Source organism: Oryzias latipes, chromosome 8 (genome assembly GCF_053564925.1).
Source record: "Oryzias latipes strain Hd-rR chromosome 8, Olatipes_Hd-rR_3.1".
NCBI classification, from domain to species: Eukaryota; Metazoa; Chordata; class Actinopteri; order Beloniformes; family Adrianichthyidae; genus Oryzias; species Oryzias latipes.
This window is the reverse complement of record NC_136244.1, coordinates 19,469,935-19,489,444: the sequence shown is the minus strand read 5'-3', so window position 1 is coordinate 19,489,444 and position 19,510 is coordinate 19,469,935. Positions and strand designations below refer to the sequence as shown.

Sequence of the window (19,510 nt, the reverse complement as noted above, 5' to 3'; positions counted from 1 at the left end):
TTAAATTGTTGTGGAAAGAAATAAGGCAAATTTGAGGTGTCAATGCAACCGTGTCAATGCAACCGCGCTGAGATGATCGTTCTCTTTATACATCTGAATTTCTAATCAAACATATACTACAAACCTGGTACTGATCAACTCAATAAATCAGTTTCAGCTCTGCAAAGATAAAGTGAAACTCATTTTTCCAAGACCCGTCGTGCGTCATTGGGGAACTGAAAGAAGACTCAGCATTTCTGAGCAAATATGAGCGTTGATAGACAGTTAAAGCCTGGATGCTACTTGTGAAGAGGTATCCAAATCTGAAGTTGTTTGGAATAATTTTTGTTTTACACTTTATCTGGATAGTACAGAAAGTATTGTACAAAATTCAAGATAAGTCAGACTGTCTGCTGACTGTAGGTTGATATGGTGGTCATGAGGAACTTCATCTTCCTCAGCTGGCTGTGGACATGCTGAACAATCAAAGCCAAACCAAAAGGTTTTTCCTTTTTTCATAAAATGATTTAATTAATCCTGTGTCATTGCTTTACAGTGTTAAAATTAAATACGCAATATCCTATTTTTATGGATATAAAATGAGTAAAAAATATCATTTTTTAACAGCTTTATCTTCAAAAGTGTCCAATTCACCATTGCATGCAGTTGGGCACTGATTGTGCATGTGAAGACAACAATTGATGCCTACGTATTTAGAATAAAGCTGTAAATACATAAATATAAATCTCATTAAGCTTTCCTTCACCAAACAAACCAGATATTATTTAACGTTGATACCAGAGTCACTGAGATCAGATGCTGTGACTGGAAGTGTCACTTTGAGCTGCTGCTGCCCCCAAAATAAGTTTGCCAACAGTTACAGGCATGTGACAGTAAAGAAGGGCAGACCTCTTCTACTGCAGTTTTGACTGCAGCTACATTTCACACGCTAACTGTAGTCAAGGTCCGTTTCCTTTTTGCATGACTGCCAAGCTGAGAATTTATTTTTATTATTTATAATAGTTTTGACCAATCAGAGGAGTGTTTACTCTGCAAATAAGTCAAAACGTCTTAAAATGTGAAAATTTTTCTTTAAATAAGCACAAAAAAATTGTCTTACCAAGACTTTTTTTTCTTGAGAAAGAAAATTCTAGTCAAGAAGACATGTTTTCTTAAACTAAAATTATTTTGCAACAACAATTTTTTTTTTGCAAGAATAAAGTTTTTTTCTTTCTAACCATTCAGTTTTGGTAGTGTATGGAATGTTGAACAACAGACATAATCCTTTTTTGAAGTCTGTTGAGCTAGGTTTTTCTGAATTGTGTTAAAATATTTGCAAACTTGATACAGAAACAGAGCTGGTAAATGTCAGTTATTTTTATTAGTGAAGGTTGGCAGTATATTTGGTATGATTTTTTATGTGTATGCATGTTAAGAACAATCATTTCTGTTTTGTAATTTTTTTAACGTTTTGTTTGCTTTGAAATGTTTTTTTTTTTTATCTCAATATATATTTAGAATAAGAGACCAAAATGGCACATTTGAAAATGTCTGTTTTTATTTGTTTTTCTTTTCATTTGAAGTCAGATGAAATTGTCTATATGACATATTTGGAGTACTGCTTCAGTGAAGTCACCCGTACTGGTTGTTGAGCCCCTGACCCCCCTGTGTGCTGGACGCGCCCCTGCAGGCCGTCAGGATGTGGCACGGAGGGCCTGGCTTTAGCGCGCTGGCCCTTTAAGATTTAGGATTTGGGAGTGACGCGGACATGAGAGCCAGTTTGTCCCTGTTTCCTTTGCTATGAAAAATATTTGGACTAACAAGCCTAACGACTGCCAGCCCAGGTTGATTACTTCATCTTGATGCGGGTTTTACGTGATTTGCAAGCGAAATCAACCCCGCAGCGTGTCGTGTTTGAGGCCGATTCAGCGCGTCGGGATTAGAGCTTTTTGCGGGGCCTCCCTCCCTGCGAGCGGCTGGGATAACTTTGGAGAACTTCTTTGTACTCGGGAGAAAGCGCTGCAAACCCAGCGGAACATGGACTGGGGCACGGACCTTTGGGTGAGTTCATCAGTCGACTCTTGTGTAAACTCAGAAAGTGAAAAATATACATATTTTTAGACTCTGAAAGACGAGAGTTGGAAAAGAGCTTGTAATCAGTGTCTAAAGAAAGTTTGGTCATGAACGCATCTCGACTTTTAAACGTTTACTTCAAAGTAAAATCAAACAATTTATTTGCTCTAACATTTTTAGATTAAAGTCATCTTTCTTTCAAACAGGACGCAGCAAACATGCATTTTTTTTTCCTGTTCAGTCACCGATGCACGACAGCGTCCTTTGTGTTAGTTTACATAGAGATCTGATCAGCTGATGTGCTGTTTCTTGGCAACATCCCACATCACTGCTGTACCATCATGCACCTTCTGTGCGCGCGCAGGACTGGGTATGCATTTAAATGAAGGGGTTCAGAAACTATATATCGCCACTGTCAGGATTGAGCATGTTCAGAACAGAAGCATGCACATGCTCCCTGTAAACCTGAATAGTCTGAAGTGGAGCATTGCAGAGATGCAGGGTAGGGGAGATTTTGACCTCATTGCAGTCTCCCCCTAGGCCTCTTCCCCTGTCCCTTTTATCATCCTGTGCTGGTTGCTGCGATAGCCTAATTAGTTTTTGTCCTACTTTGATTCGTGCAAGGACCCAGTGTTTATCAAACATTTTACTTAGGCTTTTTTGTTTTTTCCAGATTTTTCCCCCCTCTATTTAGTTGTGCCACTTTACAATAGACTTAGTTGAAATTCTCAACAATAAACCTAATAAACTGTCATGGATAAATGCATAAAATCTAGTATTGATTTTAGGTGTTGTGGATATTTTACCGTGACTCTTGTGTTTGGTGTGATCTCACTTGTCTAGCTGCACAAAGCTCTGCAGCCCTAATTGGTTTTGTGAATGTTTGGCTCTTAAGTCAACCTGTGGAGCAAGTCAACCCTTTGGCATCTGTCCCCTGATTGTAATCTGGTGGCTATTTTAAGCCACACTTTGTGCCATGCAAGATCCCCGTGTCTTCTTCAGGGGGTGATGGTGAACATCCCTCCTGTGTGGCAGATCTGCCTCTAGTTCAGATAGTCAGTGACTCAGGGCTTGATGTTCACAGCAGCAATGTTATCAAGTGACTTCCTGTGCAGCTCCTTCAGATGCTTTGCGGCTTTCACTTGATGACACGGCGGGTTTAACGGGTTAAAATGTCACCCAGAAAGAATTCTTGGGATTGTTCTTCTGTGACTCAGAGAAACTAAACTAAGGAAAATTTTGTGGTAGTTTATGTTCTAAAACCTCTAAAGCTAATTTTGGAATATCGATAACTTCTTTGAATGACTTTGTGATGGTAACTCCTATAGGATGCCTTATTTACCTGAACATAGTTGTTCTTCCTGTGACGGTTGTCATAAAAAAGTTGGTTTTCTTTCATGATGCATTTAATGGCTTAAATGGGATTTGTATGTGTTAGTTAATTGAAAATGCATTTTAGGTTTTGGAAATGGTTAATGTGGTTTCAACAAGTGTCCTTCTATTCAGTATTTTTTTTATTGATGAAACACAGATTTTGCTTCATAAAATGATCAACGGCTAAAAAAACATATTTTTAATGTACTAACTTGAAAGCGTAAACATAAAGAAAAACTAAGCTTTGACTTGAGAGAAGGCCTTTTATTTGTTGAAAACCATGTTTGCAGTCACAGGTTTCCGGCAGCAGCTGTGGTTTTTATCGAGCTGGTTCAAGTGAATAAATGCCTACCTGCATTTTTTTCTTCTTCTACCCACCTCATCAACTATGTCACAGGCTTAGCAGCAGGAAAACAAGACAAAGACAACAACCACAAAAGAAATATGTGCAGACAAAATATGTAAAATACTAAGAGCTAAAGATGAAATGTAGTTTGTAAAATAAATAAAACAGAAAACATGATAAAGTTTTCCTACAAGCTGCATGAGCTAGAAACTTTAGAGCACAACTGCAAATAATTGCAATAATATTTTCTATGTTGAGTAAAATATGTAAAAAAATAAAAGTAAAATATGATGTGAATGTGTAGAATTTTTTTTAAATTAATAAATAGAAAAGGACTTGCAACAGTTGGATTGTAATCAATATTGTTGGTAGCATCATGGTTTGGGCCTGTTCTGTGAATCTATGTCAGGTTATTTGGCTATCAAAGCCTATGTGAAAAAATGTGAAGCTCCTCTCGTGTAGAGCCTCGATACACAGTCTTTACCGTATAGAAGGACAATCTCTGGATGAATTGTATAGATATTGTTGTCTAAAGTCATCCTATTTAGTTCTGTGTGGCTATCAGTTCTTCTCTCCTTCCTTTTTTTTTTTACCAACAAAACAGTATTTCTTTTCTCATAGTGCATATCACAAAAGCACTGGGGTTTTGTAACATTTCAGTCTCTTTTTTTTTTATGTTTCCTCAACCCCAACTGGTTAAGGTCCAAGTCCACACTTTGTCGTTTTGCCTTTGCAGTGGATTTTTCTTTAAAAAAAGAAAATAAGAAGAGGCATATTTCCTCCTTTATACGGTCACCAGCTGCTCTGCACATGGTCAGGATGGGGATTATTTAAACCCCTTTTACTTCAAACTGTATAATTGTGGATTTCATACTTTATTATATTTTATTTGATTTTATTTCTGTTCTTTGGAGTCACAAATAATTCTTCAGTAAAACTGAACAGATTAGAGTATATTTAATCATTTTGATTGATTTGCTGTGATGTTGACCTCATCATTAATTTACGGTAAATTTTTTTTTTTTGTTCAGTTGGAATAAAATAAACATAGGTTGTTTTTTTTTTACCTATGGCATTTCTCTGTAACAGATTATTTGCAATTTGGCATTGTATTGTGTATTGTGAGACTGCAGACATTGTGTGAAGCCACAAGTCAAAATTAGAGGAACAGCGAACTGCTTACACTATAAATTCAGCATTGGTCTAAGTCAGACTGAAAACTGGACCACGCAGAACAAATGTAGTTTTCCCAGGATGAGTTAAATGTACCCAAATGTAAAACATTCTATGATACAATTTTTTTTTTACTTAAATGGTGATGTTTGGACATTTTAAGTTTCCATGACAACCCATCATCCAGTCTGCCTCCTTATGCTAAGCCTGTACCATCACTTTTGAACAATTTTCCTCCAAGCAATTTTTGAGGCAATTCTGAAAAAAGTTGAAGCCCCTGGTAAGAAATGAAAGGAATTGATCAACGCGTGCACCATACTTTAATATATCAGAATAACAACACTAATTTTGAAGTTTTAAAAAAAGCAAAGGATACTCTTTTGAATTTGAGATAAGGAACTGCAGGTTTTTGAGTTCTGTCTACCAATAAAGAAAATTATTTAATGGGCCAACCTCAATTTACATTAAACTTAAAGGAGAACACAGAATAAAAAAAAAACATTTTAAAAATATATAATTTAATTCATATTACCACCAAAATATTCCACGTTCATTTTCAGTTTTTCTTGTACTTTGCAACTATAGCTGACATAAAAACCATTTCTTAGAAAAACAGTTGTAGTTTGTATCCCTCACTCAGTAATGTAAAAACAGCAAATAAAAGAAGTTGTAGAACAATTAGCTGTTTTAGACCTTAATGCACTGTACAGAAAAAAAGTGTATAGACTGTTTTCTGTTTATATTAAAAGCAAGACCATCTTAACTCCACACTTTGAGGGGTTTCTCTGGTGAAATATTATGTATTCTATGTCTTTCTATTTTTGAGACTCAGTGCTGCTGTTATCCATCTTAATCTCCAACACCTTTCCTTTGCTTGAGGTTCCCTGTGATCTCGGATTACAAGTCTTTGGCTCACCTGAAAGGTGCGGAAAAACAAGGCCTAACATGTTACAAATCTCCTCTCAGCAAAACCACCAGCCAGAAAAATAACTTCTTCTAGACTTGGCTGGGCTTGAGGGTGTCAGAAGATAAGCAATGATGGAGTAAGAAGAACAAAGAAGGACTGTTTGAAACAGTCCTGAAGAAAATCCTATCAATCCTGTCATAGATTAGATTAATGACTGTAAATAGGTTGTGTTTCTTTAAGATTTCTCTTAGGTAAATACATCATATTTGTAATAGACTGTAAGAGACCCTTCAGATGTCTTTCCTTGGTGAGTTAAATGATAAAAATATTTACACACTTTGACCAGCTCATTCAACACAAATGGGGAACATTCCTGCAGCCTTGGTGTGCAGAAAAAAAGACACTGTTGTGTGTGTGTGTGTGTGTGTGGGTGTGTGTGTGTGTGTGTGTGTGTGTGTCAGCTTTATGGTTTTCTGTTAAAACATCTTCAACCTGTCCTTAAACCAGACCGGAGGAGCAACCTAGAGGTTAACATGTGCCACTTTGCCTGCTGTTGACTTGGCTTTTCCTCACTTGTTTCCCATGCTCCTTCCCCCAGGACCAATATGACATCATAGAGAAGCACACACAGTCTGGTCTGGAGCTGGTGGAGAAGTATGCAAAGTTTGTAAAGGAGAGAACAGAGATTGAGCAGAACTACGCCAAACAGCTGAGGTAGGCCTCGCTCTTGTTGCCTTTCTTTTTGCTCCTTTTTTTTTTCTTCCTTTTTCCTGCGCTGACTGTGTCAAATGCTAATGTGCAAGCCTGCTGCTCAAAAGCGGCTTGTGTTTTGTAATTTTTGTGTGCTTAAATGGGTTGTTTATGAATGTTTGTTGGTCTCATGACTGCGTTGGGACAGAATCTGGTTTGTTTATGTGAAACACTGGTCCGATTCTGCAGCTGCAGTGTGCTGGCTGGCTTTCCCCTCCTTTTATCCCCAGCTCTTCCTTTCTCCAGTTGTTTCTCCGTGTGCAGAAGCACATCTGTTGGAGTGCGCAGCTTTGCTGGGGAGGAGAGGAAGTGGGAGCAGACTGCCACATGATCAAATGGATGTGGTTAAAAGAAGAGCGAAAGGAGGAAGAATGGCTATTTTAATATGTTGATGGTGGACTTTTAGTTTTAAAGCAGCCATTGATTCACAAAAACCAAAACGTGTTTACCAATGACTTGTCCTGCACTGTCACTCTCCACAGGAATCTTTCAAAGAAATATAACCAAAAACGAAGCAACAAAGATGAGCCAGAGTGCAGGTGAGTCATTTTAAAGTTTTGGAGTGTTCACATCATTTCCAAAAGCCTCTCACACTCTCAATAAATAAACTGGAACAAACGGCAAATAAGATCCCATTTAAAGCTGCCGGGAATCATGCTGTTGTTGGCGTTATCTGTGTATGGTGGTGGAACCAATGCTTGTGGGATAAATAAATGCCCTCAGAGGGAAGCAGGAATAAGAGAATCACGGTCTTCTTATCCTCCACTCAGCTCTGTGTGTTTATCACCATATCAGTGTTCCTATCAGCATGTCCCTCTGTCTCCACCCTTTCCTCTTCCCCTCGTTTCTCTAACGACAGGCTGTCCAGCCACCAGTCGTTTTTGGACATCTTGAATGAGATGAATGACTACGCAGGCCAGAGGGAGCTGATTGCAGAGAACTTGATTGTGAACATCTGCATTGATCTCACCAAGTACCTGCAGGAGATCAAACAGGAGCGAAAGACGGTGAGCTGGATATGCAAATGACCAGGATGCACAGAGTGCACCTGCTCGGAAGTTCAATTAGGTTCAAATGAACTGGTTTGGCAGTCTTTCCCTTGTTAACTACCTCAGTTTGGTAACTTTTCCGTGATGTTCAAAACTGGAAACTTTCCTTAAAGTCCAACTTCGATCATCTTTTTAGCTTGTCTAACAGCATTCCTAGTGTTCTTTTAAATATAATTCTGCAGTTTTAGCCAAAAATAAAAATAAAAAGTGATGTTTTTTTATGACCCAGGTTCTACAGAGCAGTAGCAGTTCATTAGAAATTGACCTCTAAGTTGTGGGCGGGACTGTTGGTACGGAGTAAGCCCGCCCCCAGCACAATTGCACACTGCAGCAAGGTTATTTGATGAAACCAAACCAAAGATATTTTTAAGTTACAACACATAGAAGGAGGAGTTTAAAGCATGGGGGGAGAGTGGATGGGGTGGATATCTCCCTGCTGCGGCAGGAAATACATTTTAGTGTCTCCTTCGGGATCATTGGTCAAAACGAGAAATGCGTTGTCTGTAGGGTTGGATTGCAAAAGTTGACGAATTTATGTCTCAGCTAAACACACGGCTGTTTGTTTTCCTGTCTGTTGTGCGGCGTGGCTTGTAGAGATCATTGTTTATTCTGTCTGCTCCTCCACACGACTCACTCTCTGTGTGTCTTTCAATGTCATCTGACCCCTTCCCTCACTCTGTCTATTTTTATGAATGTCTGCAGTATTTAATGGAGGCCAAGAAGGCCCAGCAGAGTCTGGAAAGCACCTACAAGCAGCTGGACAATGTGAGTGCCGCTACAACTCAAAGCACTGGTCAGAACACACTATGTTGTAAACGGAACGCCACCAGAAGCTCTGTGTGAGTTACTGGCCACATGGATTCTGTCATGTCGCTTTATTTGTTTATAGTCAAACAAGCAGATGTGGTTTAAACTTGTTTTTAACCCAAGATCTGTTTAGAGGTGATTTTTTTTTTTTAATCCCAGAGTTGGAAAACTTTGATCTCCTTTTTTTAGACAATAAAACTTTGGTCAAAAAAACCCAAAAGAGATACTCCTCTTTCATTTTAAAGTCACATCCTTTTCTTCTTTATTTGGCTTTAAATCTCCCGCCTCACTAGAGCAAAAAACGTTTTGAGAGAGAATGGAGGGAAGCAGAACGAGCGGCACAGCACGCGGAGAAGACAGACCAGGACATCAACGCTACCAAAGCCGACGTTGAAAAAGTAGGAGCTGCAGAAATGTATTTACATCACACATGGTTCATGTGATGCAAAACAAGAGCAGAGTCACCTTTTTACCTGTGTTTTCATTTGTGTGTTTTAGGCAAAACAGCAAGCTCACATAAAAGCACACATAGCAGAGGAGTGCAAGAATGACTACGCTGCTCAGCTCCAAAAATACAACAAGGAGCAGAACCAGTTCTATTTTAATGACATGCCCCTCATTTTCAATGTGAGTTTTCTCTGGCAGCGTGGCATCCTGGGTCAACATCTGTGCTTTCCAGGGGTGAAAGGTGGTGTTCCAGGGTCTTTTATCTCAGTTAGTTGTAGAAAAATTCTTCATTGGGATTTGTTCTAGTCATTTACTGCAGTAAAAAAAACGTAGGAAAAAAAAAAGAACAGAACCAAACTTTATCCAAATGACCTCAAACCTGTGACATCTGGCAGCCAATAGGGGGCGACTTCTAGGAGGAGAAGAAATGTGTTAAGAAAAAAAAACCTTTTAGATCCTGTTTGTTTTTATTAATCAAACCTAAAGGTTTCATCAGTAAATGCAGTATTTTGTTTACCTGGATTCCCAATTTTATTGTAAATAATAATAGTTTTATTTTCCATATAATAAAAATAGACATAGTTGTCTATTTTTTTTTAATTGCAGTTTGTGAAAAACGATTTTCCTCCTTTAGAAATTGCAGGATCTGGATGAGAGGCGAGCGCAGAAGTTGGCCCAAGGCTACATCTTGTTCTCGGACACAGAGAAGCAAGTGATGCCTATCATCGGCAAATGCCTGGAGGGCATTACTAAAGCCGGCTCCAGTGTTGATGAGAAGAATGTGAGTTGCGTTAAATTACTGATTATTGTGCTTTTGTGCATTTTTTTTTTTATCACCAAGCTCTTAAAATTAACTCTTTTATATATATCCATTAAACTTAGGACTCCAGGATTGTAATAGAACAGAATAAATCTGGCTTTGAGCGACCTGGAGATCTGGAGTTTGAGGACTACAGTCAGGGAATCAATCGAGCCTCGTCCGACAGTAGCTTGGGTACACCTAAAGGTCCTATAGACCTTCTGGGAAAGAACAGGAGCAAAAACTTTTGGCTTTTCAGCAGGAGGACTAAGGTAAGGACAGTGTAATGTATCAGAGCACTAATTTTTGCCCAGCACTGAAAGGTTTGAATGCTGCTCATCTCCCAGCTTTAATGGTCTTAACGTTTTGGCAGAATCAGAAAATCCACTTCAGAGAGCGGTTATGTTCTTTCTGGGATTTTGGCACACATGCAACAACTGAAAATGTCTTTTTTAAACTCTTAAGCTTGGTAATATTAATGCATGATTGGATTTCACAGTAAATGACTGCATCCAGCACAGGACCTTTGCATGACTCCCTGGCTGTAGGTGACTAAACCTCGACTTCCACCCCCTCCCCATTTCTGCAGCGAGGTTCCAGTAGGTCAGCTGGCAGTCAGCATTCTGCTGCGCTTGTGCTTTTAACAGCACGGGACCCAAACAACAGTCAATTTTCCTCTGCTGGCGTCCACAAACACACTGCATCCATTATGCTGCCTGGATCCCGGCGTTAGGGGCCGAATCACAACGGAGTCTCTCTCACTTCCCCATGATAAATATGTCAAACGGCCCAAATCAAACTGGTGGTACGAGTGGCTGAACACCAACCAGTTAATAGTCCTCTCCTCCATTCTCCACGCTAAACGATGACTTCTTTCTTTTCTGCAGTGTTTTGCTTATTCAGCACCTCTCCTTGCCTTGCATGCCCCGTTGGCCTTGCTCCGCTGCGCACTCTTCCTGTTCTTTGTTTGTATGTGTGTGTCGCACAGCTCTGTGTCATCAGTCATGTTTTACCAATTAAGCGTTAGGAGTGGGAACAGAAGGCTAGCTGTCCTGGCGTAAGAACTCCTGGTTCACATAAGGTCCCTAAACACTTCTATTAACTGCTCCCCTCTACTTACATTCCCATAACTCTTAGGACAAGTAGCACCAAAGTGGTGGATGCCCACATAATAACAGTGCTGTACTTCACGTCCCCAGTGTTTACGTGTGGGACCTTGTTATACGGCTCTTTTAGACACTCAGTGTTCAAGGCCGTGAGCCAAACGGCTCCATTTTCATTTAGCTAATAGGTCCCACTCCCACGCTTCCTTGTACGAATCTTAACTGCAGGCGGCGTTCGAGTTAACCTTTTTCTAACACTGAACATTCATGAACCTCAAAAAATCTATGTACACGACTCCACCATGGTAGATATGCAAGCTATTTATAACAACTGTACTGGTTTGTGAACTGAAGCATTATCTATGTAGGTCAGTCAGGATGGTGCCGCTTCACTCTGAACATGATTTTCCACACCGAGTCGCTATGATGGCTCAGCTAACTTTAGCTTGGACTGTTGAAATATGCCATATTTTATGGACAGGTAAATCGTTTTATTTTAGACCCTCTGGAACGCCGTGATCCAGCCGCACCAGCTTTAATACCGACTTCACATTATTGCAATACAAGTAATTGATAAACTCATAAGAATGTTATATCAAAAGAGGGTGGAAAATGGAGGGTAAAAAGGTCTTTTTATAAATCAAAACAACATTTTAGCATTACATATTTGCCTGTTTTTTAAAGTTTCTTTAGTTGCGCCCCCCTTCTGCTTGAGTCTGACTGCAGGTGCTGGGCTGCTGTGGCCCCTGTGTGAAGCCCTGGCTGATTGCTTTTGTGTAGTGTTTTTTGTGTTGCTGGTCATTCCATACACAGTCACACAGCTCTACCAAGTCAATATTTGATTCTTTATTGTTTTTTGAAGCTATTAATTAAAATCCAACTCATAATTGACAAGTAGCTCATGTGTTTTATTACGTAACACATGTAGATTTAAATGCTAAACATATATATTATATAATATATATGTATATTTGTTACCATATTTAAAATGATACTAATGTTTACATTTGGAAATATTTAAAATTACTGTGAAATGTAGGTATGAGCATGAAATTTGAAAATGGTCTTGATAAAAGACATTCCTGTAACTTTATATAAACCACAAACAACCTCTGTTTTCCAACCATATAGGAATTACTTATATCTTGGATTTGTAAAAAATACTTAAAGGAGCCTTTTCCTTTTATTAATGTGTATAAGTATAAATGTAAATAACACAGGTAGGCAAATTTGATACTGTGTATTAGTCTTACAAATTTAGTGAGGCAATGCAAAATATTAGACTGACAGCCGAAAACCTGCTGCACACAGGTTCAGCATTTATCACTTTTTTTTCTCTTTTTCTTTTAAATGTCAGAGATTTCATATGTTTTTATTATTTCGGTCTTTTTTTTCCATCCTCCTGGGAAATTTCCTTGTATGCATTGTTGTTTGGTAGGAACTCGTTCCAGTTGCCTTTTGGGCAGCAGGAAGGAAACACAAGTTTGTGACACAAACATGAACTATTCAGGGAGCGCTACACCATCAGACACAAGCAAGCTCTTGTAATGGAAAGCAGAGTATGATGGCCTGATTTATATTTAGTCTTGAAAATAAAATAGGACATAAAAAGAAAGAAATAGTTGACCTTCTTAACTTATCTCAAAGTATACGTCAAGTCAAAAATTACCTGAAACAGATTTTGTTGCCATGAAACTGTAGTTATTGTATTTTTGGAATAAAAGTGTAGGGAGAATTAGGTGACTTGGTCTGGATTGGCCTAATTTTTTTCTTGTTTTGTTCAACATGTTGCTTAGAAGAGCCAGAGATGTGTGTTTGTTCTTTCATGCTGCTGTGGCTCATGTGCTGGGTTTGTTGCAGTATTGTCCCAGGCACTGTGGTGCACTGAGGTGTTGACAGTGTCTTTTTCTTTCCCCTTGTTACCCTGTTGTTTTTTTTGTCCCCCCCCCCCCATTTCTCTGCTGCCCCTCTCCTCCTCCTCTGACCTATGCCTGCATACCTTACTCTCGGGTGCTGGTACTTTTGGTCTTGCTCAGTTCTCTTCCTCCACACTCACTCCTTTCTCCACACCACCAACCCCCTCACCCTCTAATGGATCAACTTCCCCCAAGTTTGGCCGGGACCCCCTGTCGTACTGTTTGAAGGAGATCAATAAGACAGTCAAACCCAGAATCTCTTCATTCCGGACACTCAGGAGATCGGTGAGTGACAAGGAGGTGATCAGGGTTCCCGGAGACCTCGCCTCCTGTGCTCGGGTGTCAATTTGGCCTCTGCAAGGATCACTGAATTCTTTAGATGACATTTTCCACGAATTGGTCTTAAACCATGTAGAGCTTATGGCAGAAATATGCATTAAAGTAAAGAAAACTATAATTATAGGCTGGTCACAACTTCTGGTGTAAGATTGTTCCATACATGTGCTGTTTTGTTTGTTTTTTCCCCCTCAGAAAGTGACTCCAGAGAAGGCCTTGGTAATGTGGACAGAAAAAAAAACTGGTGTGGGGGTTTCATTTGTTCAAAACACAAAAATGGCCACTTTTCCTTTACACAGCCCCCCCCCCCCCTTTTTTTTTTGAAGACCTAGTACCTCAGAATAACTGTCCAGTTCTGTAATGAAAAGGTGGCCATCTGGTGGCGGAAGAGGGGACTGAAACTTGTTCATGGAGTTTTATTCTTTCCATAATTATTTAACACGTGCAAAATGAGACCTCCACTTGCAAGCAAGTAATTTTTGCATATGCAAGCAACATTTGTTCATATTTACATTAAGCAGAGCAGGATATTTTTCTTCTTTGGAAATGCTTGTATAAAAAAAGATTTGTGTATGCAAAAAATATTGTGAGACTGTGTGAAAAAGACATACAGATGGAAGAAATTTTGTCTGGTAAAATTTGGTCAGGTTTTCATAATGGCACATCCACACACAAGTATTTTCTATGAGTGCGTGCAAAGAAATACAAATGCAAGTTTCAACGTCTGACTTTTGACACATTTAATCTAAAAATATCCACTAATCAGCACTTTTCTCCTGTCTACAGATTGAAAAATGTTAAACGTATGAATTAAAATAGATTAAACAAAACATAGTGAAATTGAAATGGCTCATTCTTTAGTTTAAGGTTACCGATCTCTGCAGAGAAATTTGTGAAAACATAATTTAGTTTTGGAAAAATAAAAGCCATTTAAATTATTCAAAATCAACTTTTTGGTTCTACTAAAGCAGATAGAGAAATTTTCCACGCCCAATAACAATTTTCCAGAAGGAAAATTGAGTAACATGAAACAGTTGACAGTCAGGGGTGGAGCTACAGGAGGGCTAGGGACCTCTGCCCCCATTAGCAAAAAGCTTTGCCCCCTCAATTTCTGGGTCAATATTAGTATCATCATTATTTAAATCACCAATACAAGCTTCTTTAAGAATTAGTAGTGGCATCTCGACTAAAATAACTGCTTTTTTAATGTTATTAACAAACATTTTTGACTTTCATTTGTAATGGCCTTCCACTCTACTGTTCTCATTTGCCACACTTCCAAGGTCATCTGCCCCCTTCCACTGTTCACAGTGACAGAGATAGACCAAGTCTCAGCTTTAGAAAATTGACTACAAGAAAAAAAAAGAAGAAAAAATTTGTTTTCATTAATTCGTGAAATGTTTTAAAATCTGATTAACCAGTATATGGTGGTGTGCTGATTGGCTGTGGTCAGCAGAGAGGTGCTGATTGGTGGATTAGTTTAGCTCGATTCATATCAAAAGTCAGAGGTTATAGGGTTCATTTATATGTTTGAAGTGTGAAAAACAATTTTTTTTTTTTTTTTACAAGAGGACAAGTATGTAAAAAGCACAAAAATATTCTGCATTTGTTCTTCTTTTTTCTTTGCAAATGAATACATTTAGTTTGCGGTTGCAACAAAAACATAATGCATGTGTGGATATCATAATACAACCATAAAATAATTATTAAGGGATTTAACTCCATGCTTGCTGACATCAAAAATGAGTTGAGATTGTGCACTAAGATTTTTATTTTTACTCTGCCAAAGATAACGGGACTTAGTGTTGCTGTTGTGGGTTGGGCTTTACATTCAACCTTTATGATTCATGGGTGGCTGTTTTGTCTTCAGCTCAGTAACACCTTGAGTTTTAAATTTAAAGTTTGAGTTGATCTGAAACCACTTGGTGTGTTTCTTCTCCTCAAATGTGTGGTTTTTGGCCTTTTCTTGGGAAAATGTCGAATGTAGGCCGGAGTTCATGTTAACCCACCCTTCCTGTGACCTCTTCCAGCCGACAGTGACTGAAGACTTTGGCCACTTACCTCCAGAGCAGCGTAGGAAGAGGTTACAACAGAAGTTTGAAGAAATCTGCAAAGAGTTGCAAAAGGAAGTGGATAAGAGGTGTGTGCGTTAGCCTGCATCTGTCTATAGGGGGCGTTTTCATGCATTCATAAAAACCTCGGTTACAACCTCTGCTGGAAGCACAGATCCAATATTCATGCAGAGTAAACAACTCTGTTCTGTCTGTGAGTGAGTGAATTGTTTAGCCACTTTGAGCCCTGCAGGGAAGAGATTTTCACCAAAAGTCTTCTTTTTTTTCTTTCTCTTTTTAGTGAAGCTCTTGGAAAGATGAAAGATGTTTATGAGAAAAATCCTCAAATGGGAGACCCGGCTAGTCTTGCACCCCAAATTAACCAAACATCCCAGAAAATAGAGCAGCTTAGAGGAGATATGAGCAAGTATGAGGTAATCCTCAGTTGTGTGTTTTTTTTTTTTTCAAAATGTCTTCAGGTTGTTTTCTCCAGGATCCATTTAAATGCTATGAACATCTTTGATTCTCTCTTTGGTTGCTGTGCAGACTTGGCTGGCTGAAGCAGGCGGCCGAGGAGACACGCTACGCTATAGAGCCCAGTCTTTTAACAATAATGGAGCCCATGATGTATACAGGTGAGGTTGAACTCCCATCACAGACTGTATTTGAAGCACAAATGAGTTTTTCCTTCTGAACAGGAAACCTTTGTTTTTCCTGTTCAGTCCCGATGGAGCTCATTCCGATGAAAGCACTCCGGATCCCTCCCAAGCCATTTATGCTGAGTTTGATGATGACTTTGACGATGAAGAACTTACAGCTCCTATCGGGGAATGCATCGCCTTGTACAACTTCCCTGGTAGGTCAAAGGTTGCTTTAACTCGCTATAGTACATAAAAAAAAAAAATCAATGCTGCAGAGTCAGTTTCTGGGTGATATTATTATGATTAATAAATCAGGGAGACTTTGATGTAGTTCCTTACATTTTATTGCAATAATAAATACTTATCTTCATGAAAAAAATGCTGTAAACGCAATCAGAAACTAAAACCTAGAACACAATTAAGACTTTGACGTACAGTGGATTCATTTTTATGGAGCACAACCAGACTGAGGTTTATATGGTAGTCTCTCTGATAAAACAATCAAAACAGCTTGAATCAAAAATAAAAAGTTAATGTACAAATATATTTTATAATTGAACAAAACATTGCTTCTAAAATAAAAAAAAGTAAATACTTCAGAAAAAATGCCAAAAAGAATAAATACTTTTTTTGATTTTTTTTTTCTTTTCTTTGAGTAGAGTAATAGACTTTTTTTTGTTCACGAGTTATTTTTGTTTTAATGCCAGGTTATGAACAGTATATGTTGACTTTCAAGCTGCATTCACTCCGAGCATGGCAAGGCATAAAGAGTGCTCCATCATGCTTTTTACTCCATAGGATCATTATCTTTTTCTTTTTCTTTTTTTTTATACAATATACATTTGAACCACTAAAAGGAAAACCAAACAAACAAACAAACAAACCGGAAAAAAAACAACCAAATACACAAGAACAAGGGCAAGGAATAAAAGACTACAAAGGGAACATAATATTACACTGCAATTTGAAAAAATCATTTCCAAGCAATTGAGAAAAAAAATGGAAAAGCGGCTAAATTAATCTGTTGTGGGCGGGTTGTCACTTTTTTTTTACTTCAAATGATCCAAAAAGGGCTGCCACACATCAAAAAATACATTATGCTTATTGTCCAGAACATATCAAATCCTTTCTATGTGCAAAACACTGGTGAGTTCAGAAAGTCACATCTTAAATAGAGACACAGTGTCAGATTTCCAGCATGTTGATATGATTTTTTTTTGCAATTACCATTCCATACACAATTGTTATTTGTGTATGGAAGGTACAGAAGGGATGAACTATTTCTAAGCAAAGCTAGTTTGGGATCCGGTACCAAGGTGCGCTTGTATAAATCTGAAAACCAGTGAAAAATCTCCTGCCAAAAGTAGTACAATTTAAGGCAGGTCCAGAACATGTGAGTCAAAGTGCCCATTGCATATTTGCAGCGGTCGGATATGGGGGAAATGGTAGGAAAATATTTGTGTAATTTAACCTTTGAGTAATAGATCCTGTGCAGTACTTTAAATTGAATTGATTGAAGCCTTGTATTTATGGAGCAAGAGTGGATATTTTGCAGGCTCTTCTCCCAATGCCTATCCCCAATCTGTAATCCCAGATCTTCCTCCCAAGAATTTTTCACACACAAAGTATTACACCCCAGTTTTTCAGAAAAAATATTCACATTCCTAGAAATGAGTTTCTTGAAGTCAGGTGGGCTCAAAAGAAGCTTGTAAATGTCCACATATTCTGGGAGGGATTCAAAATTAGGAATATTTTGTTGAGCATAGGATTATTACTTTTACCTTTGCATATTTCTCTTCCTGTTCTTCAGAAAGTCTCAGCTATTAAAATGCTGTTAGCTTGTTCATTGGCACGGTTGGTGCTGCAAGGCATTATGGGACTTTGAGCACCAAATTTGTATTTCTTGAGAGATTTCTGCCATATTTAAAAATGAGCTCATGGGCCGGAGATGATCCTATCACGTTTGTGGGTCAAGAGCTAGAAAAACACTTAAAGTACAAAATTGAAACAATCTATAGCATGCAGATGTTACATCTGTCACACATAGAAACCAGTGAAATCTGGCTCATGTCATCTATTACTCCTTTTTAGGTGTCAGTGAAGGAACCATCGCCATGCAGGAAGGGGAGGCTTTGGCTGTGGTGGAGGAGGACAAAGGTGATGGTTGGACCCGAGTCCGGAGGAACAATGGAGATGAGGGCTACATACCTACTTCTTATGTCAGCATTACTCTCAAAAAATAGGAAACAGATTAACACTTCACAAAACTGTTTGTGGTTCTTTCTTGGACCAACCATAAAGACGCCTCATCACCTTGTGGTTGGGACTGCCTGAAAAGATTCAAAACAAGCACTGGACTTCCTGAGAGTGGTGCCCTACATGCGAAGAGAAACGGTGCTAGCAGTGTGATCCTCGTGGCTTACTTTCCATTTTTACAATCGTAGTTACTCAAAAAGGATTTTTCGCTTCAAATTTTCAATTCCTCCCCTAAGAATAAAAAGTCTTGTTCTGCAGTGGAAGGGCTTGCGTCATTCTGTGGCCTTATGGAGTTTGGGTTCCGAACATAAAAAGATGCAGTTGAGGACCAGGAGGAGGAGCATCATGGCTGCTGCCATCTTTCCACTGAGTGTTCACCTGCAACACTAAGGAGGAAGTTACCTCACCTGCTTAAAACTGACAAGCTCAGTCGACAGCCAGCTCCACTGCAGAATTCAGAATGAATAACCTGCTTTATTTGTTTCAAGAGTGTTACAGCCTTTGAGCAAACATGGGAGGAAGAATGATTCCTTTTTTTTTTTTTTTTTTTTTTACATTTTCAACGGGCCAAATCTGTGGACGGCAGGATCATACCCAATTTGTGAAAGGACCAGACAATCCTAGCAATGTCATTTCTCCATCTGACCATCCGATGCCAAGAAAAACAGACGTTTTTTTTTAAACCACCTTAAAAAAATTGTACTAAAGTTAATTTATTACCAATGTATATAAATAAATATTCATGTTTGACAGAAGTTGTAAGTAGTAAGAAAAATGTTCAGATGTTCCTTTTCTCGTTGCACAACCATTGGACGGTCCGTGGCCACAAAAGGGAGTTATAAATGCACACAATAAAAAATATGGTTCATTAAGACCGTTGTATTTATATTATAATATATATTTTAGCTTTCACACCAATATTGTCTTATTAGCTTTTTAGCCTTTCAAATAAAGAATGTTTTATTGCAACAGAAAACCGAAAGTATGTAATGTTGTGTACTGTTTTTATGTAGAATTGTCTGACACATGTTGACTCATGTTTTAATGTTGCAGAAGAACCAGCAGGAAGCAATACCTTTCCACTTAATGTGTCTTTTTGTGCCTTTCTGGTTAAATGCATTTCGTACCACTTTTGCATATAATATATTTTTTTCCTCATTTGTTTTTTCACATTTAATAAACTTAGAGCACATTTCACTATTAGAAGTGGTTATGATGTCTCTGGCCTTGGAAAATAAACAGTTGATGCACATGGGTTGCTGTTTATGAAAGTTTTGAAGATTTTATTTGTTTCTATTATTTTTTTATACTGTAAATCTTAAAAAAATATATATTTCCCTTATTATATGTAATATTTATTTAATTTTACAAGATAATCAGTTATTTTTCAAAAATCGAATTGTTTTACTGGATGTCTGTCATATTTCTCCAGCACTTAAGGACAAATTTCCAGCAACGTATCTAATAAAAAGCCCTAGAAAATGGACTGAGGCTAATAAAGCT

The 19,510-nt window shown here is 38.3% G+C and overlaps 1 protein-coding gene across 4 annotated transcripts; it reads left to right on the top strand.

The window, feature by feature from the left end:
- The first annotated feature begins 1,607 nt into the window (after positions 1–1,607).
- On the top strand, positions 1,608–19,259 carry trip10a (thyroid hormone receptor interactor 10a). Of its 4 annotated transcripts, XM_011478051.4 has the most exons (16): positions 1,608–2,040; positions 6,451–6,566; positions 7,085–7,141; positions 7,462–7,609; positions 8,354–8,416; positions 8,752–8,856; positions 8,957–9,085; positions 9,540–9,686; positions 9,788–9,976; positions 12,844–13,008; positions 13,255–13,278; positions 15,090–15,199; positions 15,412–15,544; positions 15,657–15,745; positions 15,833–15,966; positions 17,843–19,259. In XM_011478051.4, exons 1-16 carry the CDS (start codon positions 2,017–2,019, stop codon positions 17,992–17,994), a joined length of 1,785 nt encoding a protein of 594 aa, XP_011476353.2. In that variant the 5' UTR covers positions 1,608–2,016; the 3' UTR covers positions 17,995–19,259. The 4 variants fall into 4 exon arrangements, with proteins under 4 accessions (XP_011476353.2, XP_078807809.1, XP_011476354.2 ...); XM_078951683.1 differs by lacking the exon at positions 12,844–13,008; XM_011478052.4 differs by lacking the exon at positions 13,255–13,278.
- Positions 19,260–19,510: the final 251 nt, after the last annotated feature.

Coding starts and splice junctions, on each gene's coding strand:
- trip10a (XM_011478051.4), top strand. CDS start 2,017: ATGGACTGGGGCACGGACCTTTGG. Junction 2,041..6,450: donor ACTGGGGCACGGACCTTTGG/GTGAGTTCATCA, acceptor TCCTTCCCCCAG/GACCAATATGACATCATAGA. Junction 8,857..8,956: donor CCAAAGCCGACGTTGAAAAA/GTAGGAGCTGCA, acceptor TGTGTGTTTTAG/GCAAAACAGCAAGCTCACAT.